This window comes from Periplaneta americana, chromosome 5 (assembly GCF_040183065.1).
Source record: "Periplaneta americana isolate PAMFEO1 chromosome 5, P.americana_PAMFEO1_priV1, whole genome shotgun sequence".
Classification (NCBI taxonomy): domain Eukaryota; kingdom Metazoa; phylum Arthropoda; class Insecta; order Blattodea; family Blattidae; genus Periplaneta; species Periplaneta americana.
In genome coordinates this window covers 185332220-185352015 of record NC_091121.1, presented here as the reverse complement: position 1 = coordinate 185352015, position 19796 = coordinate 185332220, and the positions used below count along the sequence as shown (strand labels likewise).

Genomic DNA, 19796 nt, shown 5'->3' with positions numbered 1-19796 from the left:
ATTGGTAAATATAACGAGTTTGCTGCGATAATTAGAGACTGAAGCACTCTTCTCGTAAGTTTGTACAAGCACAAAATGAGACATCATTATTTGACAGTAATAAGAATTCATTGACATACCTTGCAGGGTGTGTATTGAGGGTAGGAACTCAAACAGAGACTGCCATCATTATAAGTGAAAAGAGGTGGGCGACGAAGTTTCGACGTCATTTCTTCTTGTGATCTTCTTTAAGGTTAACGCAAACAACTCCAAAGGCGGTAGAATAAAACCACAAACACAAATTTCAAGGCACTGGTATATGTAGCAAAAAAAACTACCACGATTTACACACCACAAATTTTACGACGAAATGTCACTCTTGATTTCGAGTTCTGTAAACGATTTAAGAATCAGGAAACTCTTTTAGTGGTTCACTGGTCTTTGCCGTGTTATTTACCGCGGAATTCGGATGAATGGATGTGATTGTTTACTACGAGAGACCAATGTTACTGCTCCTCGCTGAGGTCTTTGAGCTCGTTCAGTTGACTCTCCACTCTAGACGGACAGTTGAACAGTGCTTGCGTGACGTTTACAACCAGGTAACTTTTTACGGCTAAGAGTTCCTTCATAGAGGGAGATGAACCAATCGCTGTTATGCTAAGGTACGTACAACCAATCAGGACAATGAACATAAAAGAAAGCATTGTCTCCTCTCTTATTCCGAAGACAGCAACAAAGATCAAGTAACGAAAACAAAAGAATATCATTGTGTATTAACACAACTATTAACATTTTCTATTAAATAAGTAAATTTTACTTCATTTTAGACTGAGTTCCGCTCAGTTTATGTCTAACATCACGTTTTTTTTACGAATATAAGGAGATGAATTTCCTCTTCTCCCAAAATGACTTAGAATGTAATGGTTTCTAAACCCAGATGGGAAAGCTTTTTCATAAAATTTAAAGAACAGAAAATAAAAAAGAAAGCGCAGAAGCATGAGAAGAAGAAGAAGAAGAAGAAGAAGAAGGTAAAGAAGGCAACTAAGAAACAGGAGAAAGAGAATACAGACAAAGAGAAAGAATACAATGAACGAAAGAAGAAAAAGAAAAGTTAAATAAAATAATTGCCTTATTTCTTCTTGAAAAGAAATATTTACTATCGACACATTGAAATCTGCCTGTTTACAAGCTATAGAAGAACTCTTGCTACCTTACACATTAACGATGTTAATTCCCGAGAAAATGGTAATAAATTTTACAGAAATAAGAATAATTCAGCCACCGGCGTAGCTCGGTCGGCTAAGGCGCTTGCCTGCAGATCCGGAGTTGAGCTCGGCCGCGGGTTCGATTCCCGCTTGGGCTGATTACCTTGTTGAGTTTTTTCCGAGGCTTTCCCCAACCGTAAGGCAAATGTCAGGTAATCTATGGCAAATCCTCGGCCTCATATCGCCAAATATCATCTTGCGATCACCAATCCAATTGACGCTAAATAACCTCGTGGTTTTTTTAACAACAAAGATTTTTATTGCAAGCAAAAATTATATACAATAACAAAGATTTACAATACTTGATACAGCGTCGTTAAATAACCAAGTAAAAAAAAAAGAGTAAATCAACCTTACTATAATACACAAGCCTAAAATGAAAGTGCACAATAATAGATTGTAATATTAAAAAAAATAGGGACAGCGTAGTTGTTGGTTTCACTAACAAGCAAAAATTCTCATGGGGGCAGATAAAAAAAGTTGTTTTTTCTTTCACCATGTCAATAATGTCAAAACAAGTGCTTATACAAAGTTTGGCCACTCGAGCGCAATTACGAGGGCGGTCCAGAAAGTAAGTTTCCCTGGAGCCGTTTACAGGAAGAAAACACAATTTCATGGAAAGATCTATTGGAACAGATATAGCAATTATTGAGCTATTTTTTTTAACATATTCCCCTCCGGAATTGAGACATTTGTGATAGCGTGAGATCGACACAGAGGTGCAGACGGCTGTCACACACTGGTTCCGATCCCAGGCGGCAGACGTCTATGACACAGGGGTACAAAAATCGATCCCACGGTATGACATATTCTCAATTCCGGTGAGGAATATGTTGAAAAGTAGATCAACAATTGCTGTATCTGTTCCTCCTCCTCCTCCTCCTTCTTCTTCTTCTTCTTTTTCTTTCCCTCAGTTTAACCTCTCCCTTTTAGGTGCATTTACACGACCCACACCACCCGGGCCTTACAGGGCCGCGACCTGTCGGGAGAGGAATTAATCTATGGATCACATACATACTTTTTTGACCACACAAGGACATGGAGGGCCTCCCCGGACGAGGGATCAGCTCTATGCCAGGGCCACGTTCGATACAACACAAACATTTAAGACATTACACAGCATTCACTCACACATATGAAAGGATTAAGGGAAGGATCGCCGTCCATGGCCGGACTTTCAAGAGGTACAATCCCGGCATTTGCCTGGAAATAACTGAGAAACCATGGAAAACCTCAGTTAGGATTGCCGGCCCCTGGGATCGAACCCCGGACCTCCCAAATACGAGGCCAGTCCTCTACCACGCCGTTAGCCTGTATCTGTTCCAAAAATATTTTCATGAAATTGTGTTTTCTTTTTGTAAACGATCCCAGGGAAACTTATTTTTTACGGTCCTCGAGTGCTGTAGAATATTAGAAGGAAACTGACAAATATAAATGAATTTTAAACGACGACGTACTACACAATAAACAACCTTGAGACGTGGGTGCAGCATCAGGCGTGTCAGAGCCATCACGATTCACACTCTTTTAATTATCGATGCTCTCTCCTCTAGAAAGGCTTTGAGGTTGTCCTTGACTTCGATAACCGGCACACTCGTCATTCTCTGCTGAGTTATCCAAGACCAGATATCGTTGCTGCAGTACTTTATTTAAGGGAAGACTCCACTGAAAATCATGAAAATTTTTCCAAATTTTTGTAGCTATTTCACTTATTCAGAATTTATATTTTCATACCCCAAATGGATTCAGCTCAATTCTGATTACAAATACTCGTATGTTTACACTTTTTAAATTAAGGCTGGAAGGGGGCGTGGAATTTAAAGAGCTGTCAAAATTGTATTTCATCGAAGAATTCTTTTTTAAAATTTCTGATTACAAATCTAGTAACTTTTTGTTGGCTCCCTGAAGTTACTAGATGAATGTAGCGGAGGAGAATATTAATTTACATAAATATTCATTTTATTTTCAAATCTATTTTTCTGTGTTCATTTTTATTCATTCAACACCAACTTTCTTATGCCAAATATTAATCAATCTGGATGAAATTTTTACTGCAAGTATTTATGAGGTAGCTGCATGTTTCTATGCATTTATTTTGTGAGAAATGCTGCTAGTTTATTTTATTAATATTTTTCTTAAGAATAAACCAGCATATTAACTGGTAATGGAAAATTACGGGAAAACGGCTGAACGGATTTTAATAAATGACCCCTCATTTTCAAGCTTCGAACCCAAAGTTTTTCAGAAAAATAGTAGTTTTCAGTGAAATATCAATTTTCCTACATTATTTTCCTATTTTACAAAATCCATCTTTCTTCAGTTTTGAGAACTAGATAATTGCATTTCAGCACGGCCGTGATTTCAGAATAAAACAAAACACACACTACAATAAACAATAGGCTATTACACGAAGGCCATGACCTGCAGAATTGCTGTGACATATTTAGAGCTCAAATTGAATTGGTTATTAAAAACTTCATGACTTAAAAGTAATTTACAGGTCTGATTCTGCGGTGTGTAATTTTCTGAGTACAGCTGTGTATTGGATATTGAAATCTACAAAACTTGAGGTGATTTGATGACATTATTACCATTAGAAATGAAATTTCATTATAGTTAATTCCATGATGTGACTATTCTTAATTAATTATACATATTAATGCTATACTGATATATAAGAAAGTGAAACGTTTTGGGGTTATATAAGTAGATATAGAGAATATATTATATTAGATCATTTCTATAATTTACTGAGTGGCGGCTAATATATATATATATATAAAACTACAAAACTTACGTAAGATAATATTATTATTAAAAATCAAATATTTTTATAGTTACTAATCAAGTGGGGTTGGGTCTTTTTCTTATACTTAATGGCGGTGTGGTGTAGATATTTATATGCGTCATTCTCTTCAGTTTTGGCTCGAGAGAGCGCAAAAATTACAGTTCCTAAGGAAAGACGGGATTAAATAAGGCCTACAAAATTTTGTAGTCTCCCGATCATTTCAGCAAGATCACTTAGCAGGAAAAAATGATTTTACTCTCTACATTTCAAGCTCTACATGCAGCAGCTATACCAAAATGCTATGTCTATTGTTCGAAAGCATAGCAAACCTGACTTTTACAGTCCACAGTGACCTCAAATAGCTATTGCTTTACTCCCACATGAAAACCTTCTGATCGTCCTGACATTGTTACTTGCGTTTTCGCGTTGAAACTCAAGATACATAGAATACACAGGTTCAAGAAAAAGTATTTGGCATAAAAACCATTCAGAGGGAGTAAGTTTCATTATTATGGAAGCAAATAACTTTCAAAATGTCTGGTAAGTTTCTTCATTGAAAATAAATCTGAAAACTGTTTATTTGAACGTCTAATGAACTTAGTTTGCAGCAGATGCTGCACAGGTCACTAGTTTAATATATTGTAATATCTCAGACAATAATAGAGATAACTGAATAAAATTTTCAGGGCATATTCACACATTATATATGAATAATTCTGCAATGTTTTGGAAAAGTGGCATAAGTCAGTTTCCACAGAATTTTTTTATTAATTTATTGACAACTTACGGAATATCTACTCGCTTGGGAAAAGAGACATAAGTATTTTTCCCATTATAATAATTCATACAGAAGAAAATCAAATCGACATAAACCAGTGTGAAGACAGTTTTTTCCTTCTCCTGTAAAATTAACATTTTTGATTTGTGCCACTTTTCCCGAGCACTACAGAATTCTGTAGGAGGAAATTGTCAAATTGTAAATTAAAGAATAAGTTAAAAATAGACGTGTATTTTTTATTTCTATTCATAAAATACAGAATAAAAATAAAAATATAAAAATTAAAATTTCTAAAAAAATCATGAAACAAAATTGATTAGCAGTCTTTTGGCTTTCATTTAAGACAATATTTGTGATTTTGTGATATTCTTTGGAGCAGATATATCATTTTTTCTTTGCAATACTGCATGTTTATATCTGTGATTGTACCATAAAGGTAGGGTTCCCAGACGTCCCGTAAAATACGGGATCGTCCCGTTTTCGCTAATGCGTCCCGTTACTTGTGACTACTTGACCATGGGGATCAGAGTTTTATAAAGACATAAATATAATCTAAATATAATCAATAACAATCCAACAAAATTTCCATAAAAACTTTGACAGTTTCTGATTAACATGCAGAAATCCGCATCCAGATATCAGGTATTTATTTACATCTGAAGTTGTATATGTTTCATGTGGACACCCGGTATTTGTTCATACAAACTTCATTCTTAAAGAGGTCCAGCAAAGTGAAAGTTTACTTACTGGCTTTTAAGGAACCCGGAGGTTCATTGCCGCCCTCACATAAGCCCGCCATTGGTCCCTATCCTGAGTAAGATTAATCCAGTCTTATCATCATATTCCACCTCCCTCAAATCCATTTTAATATTATCTTCCGATCTACGTCTCGGTCTCCCTAAATGTCTTTTTCCCTCCGGCCTCCCAACTAACACTCTATATGCATTTCTGGATTCGCCCATACCTGCTACATGCCCTGCCCATCTCAAACGTCTGGATTTAATGTTCCTAATTATGTCAGGTGAAGAATACAATGCGTGCAGTTCTGCGTTGTGTAACTTTCTCCATTCTCCTGTAACTTCATCCCTCTTAGCCCCAAATATTTTCCTAAGCACCTTATTCTCAAACACCCTTAACTCATGTTCCTCTCTCAAAGTGAGAGTCCAAGTTTCACAACCATAAAGAATAACCGGTAATATAACTGTTTTATAAATTCTAACTTACAAAAATATTTTGACAGCAGACTGGATGATAAAAGTTTCTCAACCGAATAATAACAGGCATTTCCCATATTTATTCTGTGTTTAATTTCGTCCCGAGTATCATTTATATTTGTTACTGTTGCTCCAAGATATTTGAACTTCTCCACCTCTTCAAAAGATAAATTTCCAATTTTTATATTTCCATTTCGTACAATATTCTGGTCACGAGACATAATCATATACTTTGTCTTTTCGGGATTTACTTCCAAACCTATCTCTTTACTTGCTTCCAGTAAAATTCCCGTGTTTTCCCTAATCGTTTGTGGATTTTCTCCTAACATATTTACGTCATCCGCATAGACAAGCAGCTGATGTAACTCGTTCAATTCCAAACCCTCTCTGTCATCCTGGACTTTCCTAATGGCATACTCTAGTGAAAGTTTAAATTATTTTATAGTAAGAGAGATGATATTGGTCTAGTTTTTTTTTTCTTTTTCACTGTGTTTTGTTATGTCCTTGCCAATAATATTCAACAGAGCTAATATAGGCCCTAGCAAATTTATTAGTTACATAAATTTCAACTGATTATTATTAACTTCAGCAAAAAAAAAAAAAAAAAAAAAAAAAAAACAAGCTCGTTAGCTAGAAGTTAACGCAATGAAACAGGAAGGTGTTTGTACTATACATGGAATATTTTCGACTCATTTTTGAAATCAGTAACTATTACGACTTCTGTCGATTACCATAACACGAGATCGTTGGTCTATTTTTGTAACAGCGGTGTAAATATAAACGTGCAGTCCGCAGACAGCGTTGCGTGCTGAATGCCACTCAGCTGCGTTGCTATGACAACCCATATTAACAGCGCGTCAGACACTGCAATTAGCTGTCAATCTCAATCGAACGAGAAAACGTTGAAAATAAAAAGGTAGAGGAAAAAGCAGTTCCAATCGCTGTGATTGCCCTGTTCTCCATGCATCGAGGTCAGTGGTGCTATTGACAGAGGTGTGAATTCTGCAATATTTAGTGTTGCCAGTGTTTATGCAGTAGTTGCAAAACAAGTACTTCTTTCTTCAGAACCAGCCCTAACCATGCAATAGTGGTTCAGGTAGCATTTTAAACTTATTTCCTCCTTCCTTTTCTTTCTTTCTTTATTTATATCTTTCTTTCTTGTGTTTTTCCATTCTTTCCTTAATTTATTTTTATTGCTTTTCTTTCTTTTTCATTTTTATCTTTTTTTTTCATTTTATAATTCACATTCGTTTCTCTTTTTAATAATTTCACTTTCAAATTTATAGCCTATGGGTATGAATTGATCAGCATTATATTTATATTCTATAATTTCGGAATATATATTTTTCATAATTTGTTCTACTTTATTCTCTACGTTAATAGTAGGCCTATATTATATTATATAATTTCATTGTAGCTGTAATTTTAATTTTATTTCCTATTTTATTTTATTTTCTACATTATATACATTTACTTATTTACTTACTGGCTTTTAAGGAACCCGGAGGTTCATTGCCGCCCTCACATAAGCCCACCATCGGTCCCTATCCTGAGCAAGATTAACCCAGTCTCTACCATCATATCCCACCTCCCTCAAATCCATTTTAATGTTATCTTCCCACCTACGTCTCGGCCTCCCCAAAGGTCCTTTTCCCTCCGGCCTCCCAACTAACACTCTATATGCATTTCTGGATTCGCCCATACGTGCTACATGTCCTGCCCATCTCAAACGTCTGGATTTTATGTTCCTATTTATGTCAGGTGAAGAATACAATGCGTGCAGTTCTGTGTTGTGTAACTTTATTATATACATTATATTATATAATTATATTATATATTATATTACATATGTTATATTATATAATTTCACTGTAGCTGTAAATTTAATTTTAGTTCCTATTTTATTTTAATTTCTATATTCCTCTTATATTAATAACATATCTGAACTGCTTTTTGGTTCGATGTGTAGTATTTCCATGTCTGTGTTGATGTCTCTGTAGGTGTGGTTGGCATTTGTGATGTGTTCTGCATATGTGGTGGTGTTTTGTACTTTTGTTATGGCTGTGATGTGTTCTTTGTAACGTGGTTGAAATGATCTGCCTGTCTGTCCTATGTAGAAGTTGTTGCAGGTATTGCATTTGAGTTTGTATACCCCTGTGTGGATGTATTTGTTTGTTTGTGTTGTTGGTTTGTTGAGATGCTTTTATAGAGCGTTATTTGTTCTGTAAGCGAAGTTGTATTTTAATTTCTTGAATGAGGTTGCAATCGTGTGTGTTTTTTTTGTTTTCGTATGTTAGTGTGATGTATTTTTTGTGTTCTTGTGTTTGGGTTGTATTCTTATGTTTTTTGTGATTGTGTTTTGTCTTTCTTATTATGTTGTCTATTATGTTGCGGTTGTATCTCTTTCCATCTTACTTTCTATTATTAATAATTTTCCTTCCTTATTTTCTGCCTTTCATAGCTTCTTCCGTGCTTCTTATCATTACAAAATAAATTCTAACTCTGAAACTCGGACATACCGTAAAGTGGGGATATTTCGGACGCAGGGGTAACATCAGACGGTAATTCAATTTATCATATTTTATGTTGGTAACACCAGTTCTTAGCATCTTTTCCGCGCTTTTTACTATGTTCGTACAGCTTGTATGTTTCTGCACATTTTTAAAAACCCATTGGTGGATTATAACTGCCAATGTGTCGTGTGAAGCTGTTGAAAGTAGTGTGTTAATTACTGGATATTGTTTTATTACGGAAACTTTCATCCACTCGGCATTGAAGAATAAGCATGTGATTATTATTTTCATGTGATACATATGTTTGTAGTATTAGAATGAAATGAAATGTTCAATTTTCTTCCTATGTCGTACGAACTGAAAATTATTAAATTATTTACAGATAACTGCATGCAGTGGGTTTAATGCGGACAATGCCGCGTCGTTCCGCGATGCAATTATGATCCGAAAAATCTTGAGAAAGCAGTCTCTGCAATTAAATCGGGAAAACTCTCCTACAGAAAGGCTTCGGAACAGATCGGTGTACCGCGGTCAACACTAGAGAATAAAATTAATGATACAAACCCTGGTTCTATTGGAAGACCATCTGTTTTAGACAAAGCGGAAGAAGATATGCTTATCCATGGAATATTAAGAGCTGCACATTGGGGATTCCCATTCTGTCTTCATTTTCCCGGACGTTCCTGATGATGACAGTGTTGAAAAACATCAGATAGTGATAGTTTTGCCGGTTCCTTCAGAAGAGAGGGGGAAATTTATATTCAATAATAATAATAATAATAATAATAATAATAATAATAATAATAATAATAATTTTATTTATTTATTTATTTATTTATTTATTTATTTATTTAGAATATTAATGTGCGAAACAACAGCACAAGGCCAATTACAGTTTAGCACAGGTACAATAATAATAATAATAATAATAATAATAATAATAATAATTTTTTATTTTAGTAGGTTATTTTACGACGCTTTATCAACAGCTTAGGTTATTTAGCGTCTGAATGAGATGAAGGTGATAATACCGGTGAAATGAGTCCGGGGTCCAAGACCGAAAGTTACCCAGCATTTGCTCATATTGGGTTGAGGGAAAACCCCGGAAAAAACCTCAACCAGGTAACTTGCCCCGACCGGGAATCGAACCCGGGCCACCTGGTTTCGCGGCTAGACGCGCTAACCGTTACTCCACAGGTGTGGACCAATAATAATAATAATAATAATAATAATAATAATAATAATAATAATAATAATACCTTGTAGGAAAACAATTTTTCTCAGAAGTTAATTTTCCTTGTTTCAATTTGTAGTTTAGTCATGAATTATAACTGTGATGTTTTCAAGTAGATAAACAAGCTATTTGAAACAATCTACAATATTAAAAATTCACAATAAAAGATTTTCACAGACTTGCAGTAAAAAAAAAATTACGTGTCCGAAATAACCCCAGAAGGGTTTAAATTCAGACAGTACTGATAATCAACCGAGTGTCCGAAATTACCTCAACATATGAGGTAACATCGGACAGCATTTAATTATTAATCCTGTTTCCATGAAACTATTTAATTATTTTATTTTATGCTATTATTATTCCTAAGGTGTAGTGGAAACAGTAAGTACATCGAGTTTTATGAAAATCTTTGCAATCGTTTCAGGATATTTAAAAATATTGTAAATCCGTCCAATATTTCCCCATCTTACGGTACTGCCGAAGCTCAAAATTTCCTAGAAAAAAAGACAGAAACTTGCAACAAATAGTAAGCAGACAACACATTACAACCTATTTCTCTATTCTGGTTAGAGATCCCGAAATGGAGAGTCAAGTACGTTTTAAAATTAGCAAATGATGCAGTTTGTTTTGCAGTTTTGTGAGTCCGAACAAGCAAAAGCTCTTAAAACTGAGGAGCCTCCTCTACACACAAACGGACTAGCGTATCCGGAAAAGGAACTCCGTTCAACAAAACTGTGTCATCGTGTATATAGATAATAAAAATAGCCGTTATAGACCGCTGCTCTTTGTGTCGCAAACAAGGAATTGCTCAACAAAGGAGTGACTCAGTACGTGAAAACGCAGACCTTCGACAGTCTTTGTGTGTTACGCTTTCGTATGTATTCCAATGTTCGAACCGACGAGCACAAGCTTCAGTTATTTTCTTTACCTGTATACATAAAACAAAGATATGTTTATGTTACAAACAAGAAGTGCAGGTAGACATAGATGGCATAAGTAACTGCTAACAAAGGAGAAATCTCGGTTTGAATACGAGCTTTGGTTCAAAATTGTATAATACAGTAGTTCCCTTTTTTAACACTGTAAAGGCATTCAACCTAAATAGTCGTCCTGGTGGTCTAGAGGTTCTCGGGTTCAAACTCGACCGAGAACAATGGATTTTAAAGGGTAACAAAATCATTGGCATGTTTCCTTATGAAGAGATGTAAAGCGGCGATTCCAGTGCCCTAGATTTACTGCGCGTATGTAAAAGAATCCCCGCTCCGGGGAAATTTGTCGACGATTTCTCGTCTGCATTGAATTTTAACATTAATTGACCTCTCCATTTGAAATCATAGTTAAATAAAATACGATTACCAGTACTAGTACTACTACTACTGCTACTGCTGCTGCTGCTGCTACTATTCTCTAACCAGGACATCAACCGTGAAAGGAATGTGCTTACTATTGCGTCATCTATTGGAGCGAAGTAGATAGATAATATTACCGTTATAACGTCTGTTTAAAAATCATGCGCTCTCCTGCATTTGTTATTTCCTGTATGGAGAGATTAAAAGACCAGGAGATTAACAGTGATCTAATTTTGTAACTAGGGTAGTATAAACATGTGTGTATCAATGTTATTGTTTGTGCTGTGACAGCGAGCCAATAGAGATATGAGTACCCACAAGTGTAACCCTATGACATCTTATGACATCAACATTCATTCACAGCATCACCCCGCTTCGTCTCATTCCCCAGAGACTTTCTCGTAGTTGGAGCAAAGTACTACTACTACTACTAAAACTACTACTACTACTACTACTACTACTACTACTACTACTATAGTCCGGATCAGCTTACTTCATACCCTAAGGGTGAAACCTAACTATTTTTACCCCATTACTACATATGTTAGTAGATTGTGGTGATTTTCTAATTTGGAGGTTGAATTTCCTTTTGCCAACTTCGTTTTGAATTTCGATACTGACAAACACTACAAATGGTAGTGATTTTGTAACTGGTATGTTGGCAGCTGAGAAGATGTTCTCTGTACTGGAGTTCCACGAAATTAAAATTGTAGCCTACTAGATTTCTGAGCCGGTTACTGGAAGCTAGTGAAATTTGAAGATACTAATAATTAATTAATTAATATAAGTATTAATATTTATTTTAATTTATTGGTCTGACCCAATATTTTGGGTTTGCCCTGTGACACAGAATAGCTCACAATAAAATTTAAAATGAAAAATTATATAAACAGGTTTCAGACAAAAGTGATTAAGACATAAGAAAAAAAATAGAACCAAGTATAATTTAAATTGAATGTACGCCATAAAGATGCTGACGAAATATCGCTGCAGAAAATTTTATTATGGTGGTGACGATGGCATCTTGAAGATCTCTCGTCAGCTTGTATTTTTCCCTCCACTTTACAAAGGCTTTCGGGATGGTGCCTCTCGCTCCGAAGAAGAGACCGGTAACTGTGATTTTTTCTATGTTGTATTTCGCCGATAGGTACTGAATCGTGGGCTCGTAGATTTTCTTTTTCTCTTCGTTCACTTCAGATGGTTGAGTGGCTGAGATTTCAAATCTGATCGTAGGATAATAATTGTTATTTTTTGTGTTGCGTTGTGGTTATAATTCAAGACTATAGTCAGATAAGTGTAAATAAATATAACATACTTGGGTATGGTAATGTAGGTGGGTAATCGATAGAAATACCATTTCACATTTTAATTAATTTCTTTCGTGTTTAGACTTTTATTACAATAATATCAAAAAGAGGAAAAAGCATGACAGCGACTCCACCGAGAAAGCGTGCTGCGAGAGTGGGGATAATTTCCCCTACTGGGGTTCTGTTCTTTCAGATTTAACCGAAAGAAGATGATGAAGAAGGAATTACGCTCACGGAGACATCAATTATAACTAGAATAGCAAAATTATTAGCAGTAAGTATTCTTAAGCATACATTTCATGGTTATATTCAGTTTTCGGAGTTAGTACTAATAATTTCATGTGGTCAAACAAAATACATTTTAGGTTAGGTCTCGTGAATCAACTGTCAAACCAATGAATTTAATACTGCCTGACAAATACCTAGCATGTTGGTCCCTTTCTCATATAATTTGCCTACGAAGATATGCTACAAATTATTGAATTATTTAGAATAACCTTCCAACATAAAGGTAAAGTACGGTAAGTAAATAAGTCATTTAGTATGTAGGATCGTGTGATATCTGGTAACAGTTGGCAACACTGACAAGACGGGAATATTTGCTGTTTAGGAACTGTTCTTACATGACTCTCACTATACTATCTTACTACTACCACCACTACTACATGCGTAAGGCTGTGATTGTCCACTATCATTTTGAAGACAGATGGAAAGCGTGTTCGGTAATGAAGAGCCTGTCTCCCTTCTGTCAGTAGTTGTCGTCTAAGTTCGTGCGCACTTTTAAATGACAATCAAAACGGTGAAACGAGAAATTATTACGTTCTTGAATGTAATGGAATTGTGGAATCAAAGTTGAGGAGAAGATATGCCAGGAGAGATTGTGTTGAAGCCCAAAGCATTGCGGTGCCATTCCTCTAAACTCTTCCCAATTCATTGTTCCCAATCCTCTTTTTCCACATTTAATCTTTCCCAATTCGTATTTTTTCCCGAAAACATTTTTACCAATCCCCATTTTTCCCAAAAAAGATTTTTCCCAATAACCTCCTTTCCTTCTACTGTTTTCTTCTTTGTCGGTTGTAACATAGTTACAAGTTGTATTTTGGATAACAAAATGGATATGCCTTATATTCTTGTGTCATCGAGAGGTGGGAAGAAATGCTAAAAACGGTAAAGATTATTGGTCAGATGTAAATGACTCTCGGGAGGAAATTAAACGCAGAATAAATATGGGAAATGCCTGTTATTATTCGGTTGAGAAGCTTTTGTCATCTAGTCTGCTGTCAAAAAATCTGAAAGTTAGAATTTATAAAACAATTATATTACCGGTTGTTCTGTATGGTTGTGAAACTTGGACTCTCACTCTGAGAGAGGAACAGAATTAAGGATGTTTGAGAATAATGTTCTTAGAAAAATATTTGGATCTGAGAGGGATGAAGTTACAGGAGAATGGAGAAAGTTACACAACACAGAACTGCACGCATTGTATTCTTCACCTGACATAATTAGGAACATTAAATCCAGACGTTTGAGATGGGCAGGGCATGTAGCACGTATGGGCGAATCCAGAAATGCATATAGAGTGTTAGTTGGGAGGCCGGAGGGAATAAGACCTTTGGGGAGGCCAAGACGTAGATGGGAGGATAATATTAAAATAGAGTTGATGGAGATTGGATATGATGGTAGGATGCTCAGGATAGGGACCGATGGCGGGCTTATGTGAGGGCAGCAATGAACCTCCGGGTTCCTTAAAAGCCGTAAGTAAGTAAGTGAGTAATTAACTTCCATTAACCTAATTCTTGTACGACGTTAGACGCAATCACGGAGATTTTCTCGAATTCTGTGGCTTTTTTAACTTTGTTGAACATTTTTGATCAGTTGACGTTGCTGTCCACCTGTATAAATTTGCTAGACATGTACAGCATATCGTTAACACTGGGATTCTTAACGGACTCAGTTGGCTATATAACGAATTTTGGAACATACATTTCTTAACCATTTCACTAATTGATAGTACAATGTCATCACTGAGATGAAGAACGTGTAAGCTGTTTATGTAGGAAAATTTTAGTTTTCTTGAGTGTGTGTGAAACACGAGAACAGCGAACAGCGAATATCGAGGTTAGTACGAAAGTGGTGCAACTGGAACAGGACGCGGTATTCTTGTCGTTCCATTAGGAATAATGACATGGGTAATGGTCGTGTTCTTAAAATACAGACTAATAGAATATCCACTTTTAGCTTCGTTACTGGAAAAGAAAGTGACGCTTATAGACCGATTATTTATTTCTAGGTTCCACTAATTACTTTTAAACGAGTGAAATTACAGCTAGTTACACACCACGACCGTGAAATCAAGCGGTGGCTTTCCTCTCGTTACAAATCCGGTTGACCAGTGTTCGATTCCTAACAGGTAAACGAAGATTTGTCTTCCTCGATCGGAACTGGACTTGTGTCCTTTCTACATTATTATTGATCTTTATTTTAAGCCATTGCCTCGTCCGATCTGTAGCTTAGCGATAGCGGGTTCGATCCCCGGCTTAATAATGACCAAATCTGTGATGGAAAAAATGTTATGTTTTATTTAACGACGTTCGCAACTGCAGAGGTTATATCAGCGTCGCCGGATGTGCAGGAATTTTGTCCCGCAGGAGTTCTTTTACATGCAAGTAAATCTACTGACATGAGCCTGTCGCATTTAAGCACACTTAAATGCCATCGACCTGGCCCGGGATCGAACCCGCAACCTTGGGCATAGAAGGCCAGCGCTATACCAGCTCTCCAAACAGTCTGTGATGGATAAAGCAGACGTTGTACTGGATATTTCTCGGAATGCTTTTGTTTCATCTCTCATTCTACCAATATTTTCTTCATCCCTATCATTTCATCCATCACCTGCTGGGATGAACAGTCTTTTCTCTTTCCAATCCACACCAATTTTCTTTTCTCAAAGAATAACCCCCTGAAATTAATGACATACAGAACGTAGCCCATTTCTTTAAACGAAGTAAAATGGTGACCGTTTGCAGTATGTCTTATTCAATATATTAACTGTAAAATTCGGAATTCTACCTATACAGTATTCTAAAATTAAGCTAATCAATACTTACTTACTTACTGGCTTTTAAGGAAGCCGGAGGTTCATTGCTGCCCTCACATAAGCCCGCCATTGGTCCCTATCTACCCTCTATCATCATATCCCACCTCACTCAAATCAATTTTAATATTATCTTCCCATCTACGTCTCGGCCTCCCTAAAGGTCTTTTCCCTCCGGCCTCCCAACTAACACAATATATGCATTTCTGGATTCATCCACACGTACTACATGCCCTGCCCATCTCAAACGTCTGGATTTATGTCAGGTGAACAATACAATGCGTACAGTTCTGCGTTGTGTAAATTTCTTCATTCTCCTGCAACTTCATCCCTCTTAGCCCCAAATACTTTCCTGAGTACCTTATTCTCAAACACCCTTAACCTATGTCAAAGTGAGAGTCCAAGTTTCACAACCATAAAGAACAACCGGTAATATAACTGTTTTATAAATTCTAACTTTCAGATTTTTTGGCAGCAGGCTGGATGACAAAAGCTTCTCAACCGAATAATAACAGGCATTTCCCATATTTATTCTGCGTTTAATTTCCTCCTGAGTATCATTTATATTTGTTACTGTTGCTCCAAGATATTTGAACTTCTCCACCTCTTCGAAAGATAAATTTCCAATTTTTATATTTCCATTTCGTACAATATTCTCGTCACGAGACATAATCATATACTTTATCTTTTCGGGTTTTACTTCCAAACCTATCTCTTTACTTGCTTCCAGTAAAATTCCCGTATTTTCCCTAATCGTTTGTAGATTTTCTCCTAACATATTCACGTCATCCGCATAGACAAGCAGCTGATGTAACCCGTTCAATTCCAAACCCTCTCTGTTATCCTGGACTTTCCTAACGGCATACTCTGGAGCAAAGTTAAAAAGTAAAGGTGATAGTGCATCTCCTTGCTTTAGCCCGCAGTGAATTGGAAACGCATCTGACAACTGACCTATACGGACTCTGCTGTACGTTTCACTGAGACACATTTTAATTAATCGAACTAGTTTCTTGGGAATACCAAATTCAATAAGAATAGCATACAAAACTTCTCTCTTAACCGAGTCATATGCCTTTTTGAAATCTATGAATAAGTGATGAACTGTATCCTTACACAAATCAAGATTTTCAGGTATAACTCCCTGTAAAGTTGATTTGAATAATTTCGAGGGAAAAATTGTTCCGGAGCCGGGTATCGAACCCGGGACCTTTGGTACGTTAAACCAAAGGTCCCGGGTTCGATACCCGGCTCCGGAACAATTTTTCCCTCGAAATTATTCAAATCAACTTTACAGGGAGTTATACCTGAAAATCTTGATTTGCATAATACACGTCACTGTTCGTTAACAGAAAACCACAATTTAAGTCACACGGAGTTAGTGTGCACTCGAAGTTGGTTGCTTGACGGTTGTCAGCCCACTTTGAGGTCTGTGGATATAGAGGGAAAAATTGGATTGTATCCTTACACTCCCCCATTATCTGTCGAATACAAAATATCTGGTCAATAGTTGATGTATTACGCCTAAAACCACAGTGAATCAATACTGCTACTAGTAGTTTTTTTTGTTTTTTTTTTACGACGCTTTATCAACATCTAGGTTATTTAGCGTCTGAATGATATGAAGGTGATAATGCCGGTGAAATGAGTCCGGGGTCCAGCACCGAAAGTTACCGAGCATTTGCTCGTATTGAGTTGAGGGAATTTTTTTTTAGTAGGTTATTTTACAACGCTTTATCAACAGCTTAGGTTATTTAGCGTCTGCATGAGATGAAGGTGATAGTGCCGGTGAAATGAGTCCGGGGTCCAACACCGAAAGTTACCCAGCATTTGCCCATATTGGGTTGAGGGAAACCCCCGGAAAAAACCTCAACCATGTAACTTGTCCCGACCGGGAATCGAACCCGGGCCACCTGGTTTCACGGCCAGACGGTTGAGGGAAAACCACACTAGTTATGACTAGTTATGACTAGTAATTATTATTAGTATTAATGAATATTTTGTCGCTTTCATTATTTCATGAAATGTGGAAATTTTTTGTTGTGGCAAACAGTCATTTCTGACATGGAGGGTAATATTAGTTCCGGCACTGAGTAGCTATTCAGTCCATTTGTCATTAGTGCTGTACTTCAGGTAGTGGAAATCGAATTGTTTCATGCAGATGGACACAAGAACAACAAAACAGAAAGCAAAGAATCGCTGCGGTCAGTTTGTAGTGCAGGTGATTAACCCTGAAGCTTATCAAGGCTTCCGCACGGTGGACTGGAATTTGGCGCTGTCTGTACTGCCCTTGGCGGGGGCGGGTAAGAAGTTGCTGGTAATTGCTTTCCGAGATGGACGGACGCGGCAGCAACGGTGCTGGATTCGACCCCGGAAGAGCCAACGACCTTTAACGTTCACACCACTGCGACTGGTTGGTTGTAGATCTTGCGGAGAAGGCACGGTGCCAAAAAAATGGCAAGATAACGAAGTGGCCAGCGACGGGGAGGCGATTCCGCAAACAGCTGAGGATTTTATCACCAGCACCGGCCTCACCTCTTCCTCTTGTCATTCTCACACTTTCCTACTGTTCTATTCTTATTTTTCCTGCCTTTTACATTTTCTATTTGTACTGATGCTCTTCACTACTATTTTTATTTTCAATCTTCCCTTTAATCTTTTTAGTATATTGTTCATCCGTATTTCTATTGTCTTCGTTTCTTTCTTTGATTCCCACCTGTGTTATAACATCTTTTATTTTATTCCTTGTTTCTTTGTCTCCAATCTCAAGCTCTTCCTACGTTTCCCTTCTCCTCCCTCACTTTATTCTTATCCTTTTCCCCTTTGCTTCCCTCTCTTCCATTCATCACTACTAATTGTCTTCTATTTATTGTTCTACTTCTTGTTCTATTATTCTCACACCAGCTTTTATTCGCCAGCTAGTGGCTGGGCTGTCTTAGCTCTTTTCTGAGAACATTAATTTCTGTTAGGAATTGGACGTCTACGTAATATTACACAACTGTTTAAGTTATTTTAAACAAAAGGGACTCGTTAAGTAATTAACTTTCACGTGATTTCCTCCCTTTCTACGACCCTACGACGTAACCACTTGGAGGGACAGTAGATAGTATGTCTGAGTAATTTTATCTTTTCGGATCGGACAGCAGTGAAGATTGAATTTACAGTACGTAAGGTACTCTTTTTTAGAGCAGGTACAGAATTATTTCAACATGAGTTACTAGTACGAAGAACGAAACTGGCAATTGGAATTACGTACAATAGTCTATAGTGCGATAATATGCACATTAGAACTGAAGCCTGTATGGAAATGAACGGCCACCATTTTCAAAAATGTGTTTAAATATCCATATTATGATTATTTTTCAATTTAACTTCATTCTCTATATTGTATGCTAATGTGCTGTAGACAGTATAATATACACTGCATAATGAATACCTCCACATGGACAGCTCAGTTCGTGAGTAAAAACACTCATTGTTAATACTGTACTGTATTTTGATTAAACAAAAACCTAATGAAAATGATCAAACTCAAAAGCGCAATATTTCCTAGTTTACGTAAATGGATGAACTACTTTTCTTCCCTGCTATACCTAGTAAAGTGATTTGTTTGTATATTACGCCAGTATCATCGAACTACAGTGGTGGAAGGGGGTAGCAAACGGCGTTGATCCAGAGGTATAGGCAAGTTAATATTAAAAATGTTAGTAAAAATAAAATGATGTCCCTGTACATCATTCATCGAAACATAAAATGGGCGAGAAATAATCGAGTAATGTCTATCATGAATACGGTTCTTTTGTGTTCCTAAATGTATGACATTGGACACAAATCTTACTTTCTCACGAGGTATCTATGCTAAGGATTTTATCGTCACGCAAACCTGGTTTCCAATGGTAACAACTACACCATGACATTACAATAATGGTAATAATGATAGCGATAAATGCACAAACATAGAAGAAGAAATAGCCTACACATTAACACTAATATGAAATGAATATAATGTGCTGTATACTGTTCATAAATTCATTAAGTTGGCAACAGCTTATTCTTGTTTTGTCAAGTACCTGCAGCTACGAGATATCACTTTGTGGCTTGTTACAGCTGTTGTCACATTGCTCTTAGTGGAGCACATCCACCCTCACCTAAATTACTCCATAAATCATCTTAATTACTAAGTTATAGTGATTAAGTTGGATGCTGCAAACCCCTCAGGCACGATTTAGCAGTAACATAGCTACAGAGAACCATTTATATACCACAGACTGGGGTATT

At 36.6% G+C, this 19796-nt stretch overlaps 2 protein-coding genes across 6 annotated transcripts in view; one reads left to right on the top strand and one right to left on the bottom strand.

Moving 5' to 3' along the window:
* The window catches only part of LOC138700328 (protein phosphatase 1 regulatory subunit 14C), a 795893-nt gene extending 795351 nt beyond the window's left edge, over positions 1–542 (bottom strand). Inside the window, exon 1 of the mRNA XM_069826879.1 lies at positions 120–542. Within this exon, the coding sequence (XP_069682980.1) occupies positions 120–209 (90 nt within the window). The 5' untranslated portion in view covers positions 210–542. The remainder of the gene's footprint in view (positions 1–119) is intronic.
* Positions 1–19796, top strand: part of LOC138700327 (uncharacterized) — a 327656-nt gene that overhangs the window by 233601 nt on the left and 74259 nt on the right. The gene's annotated exons all lie outside the window — the stretch shown is intronic.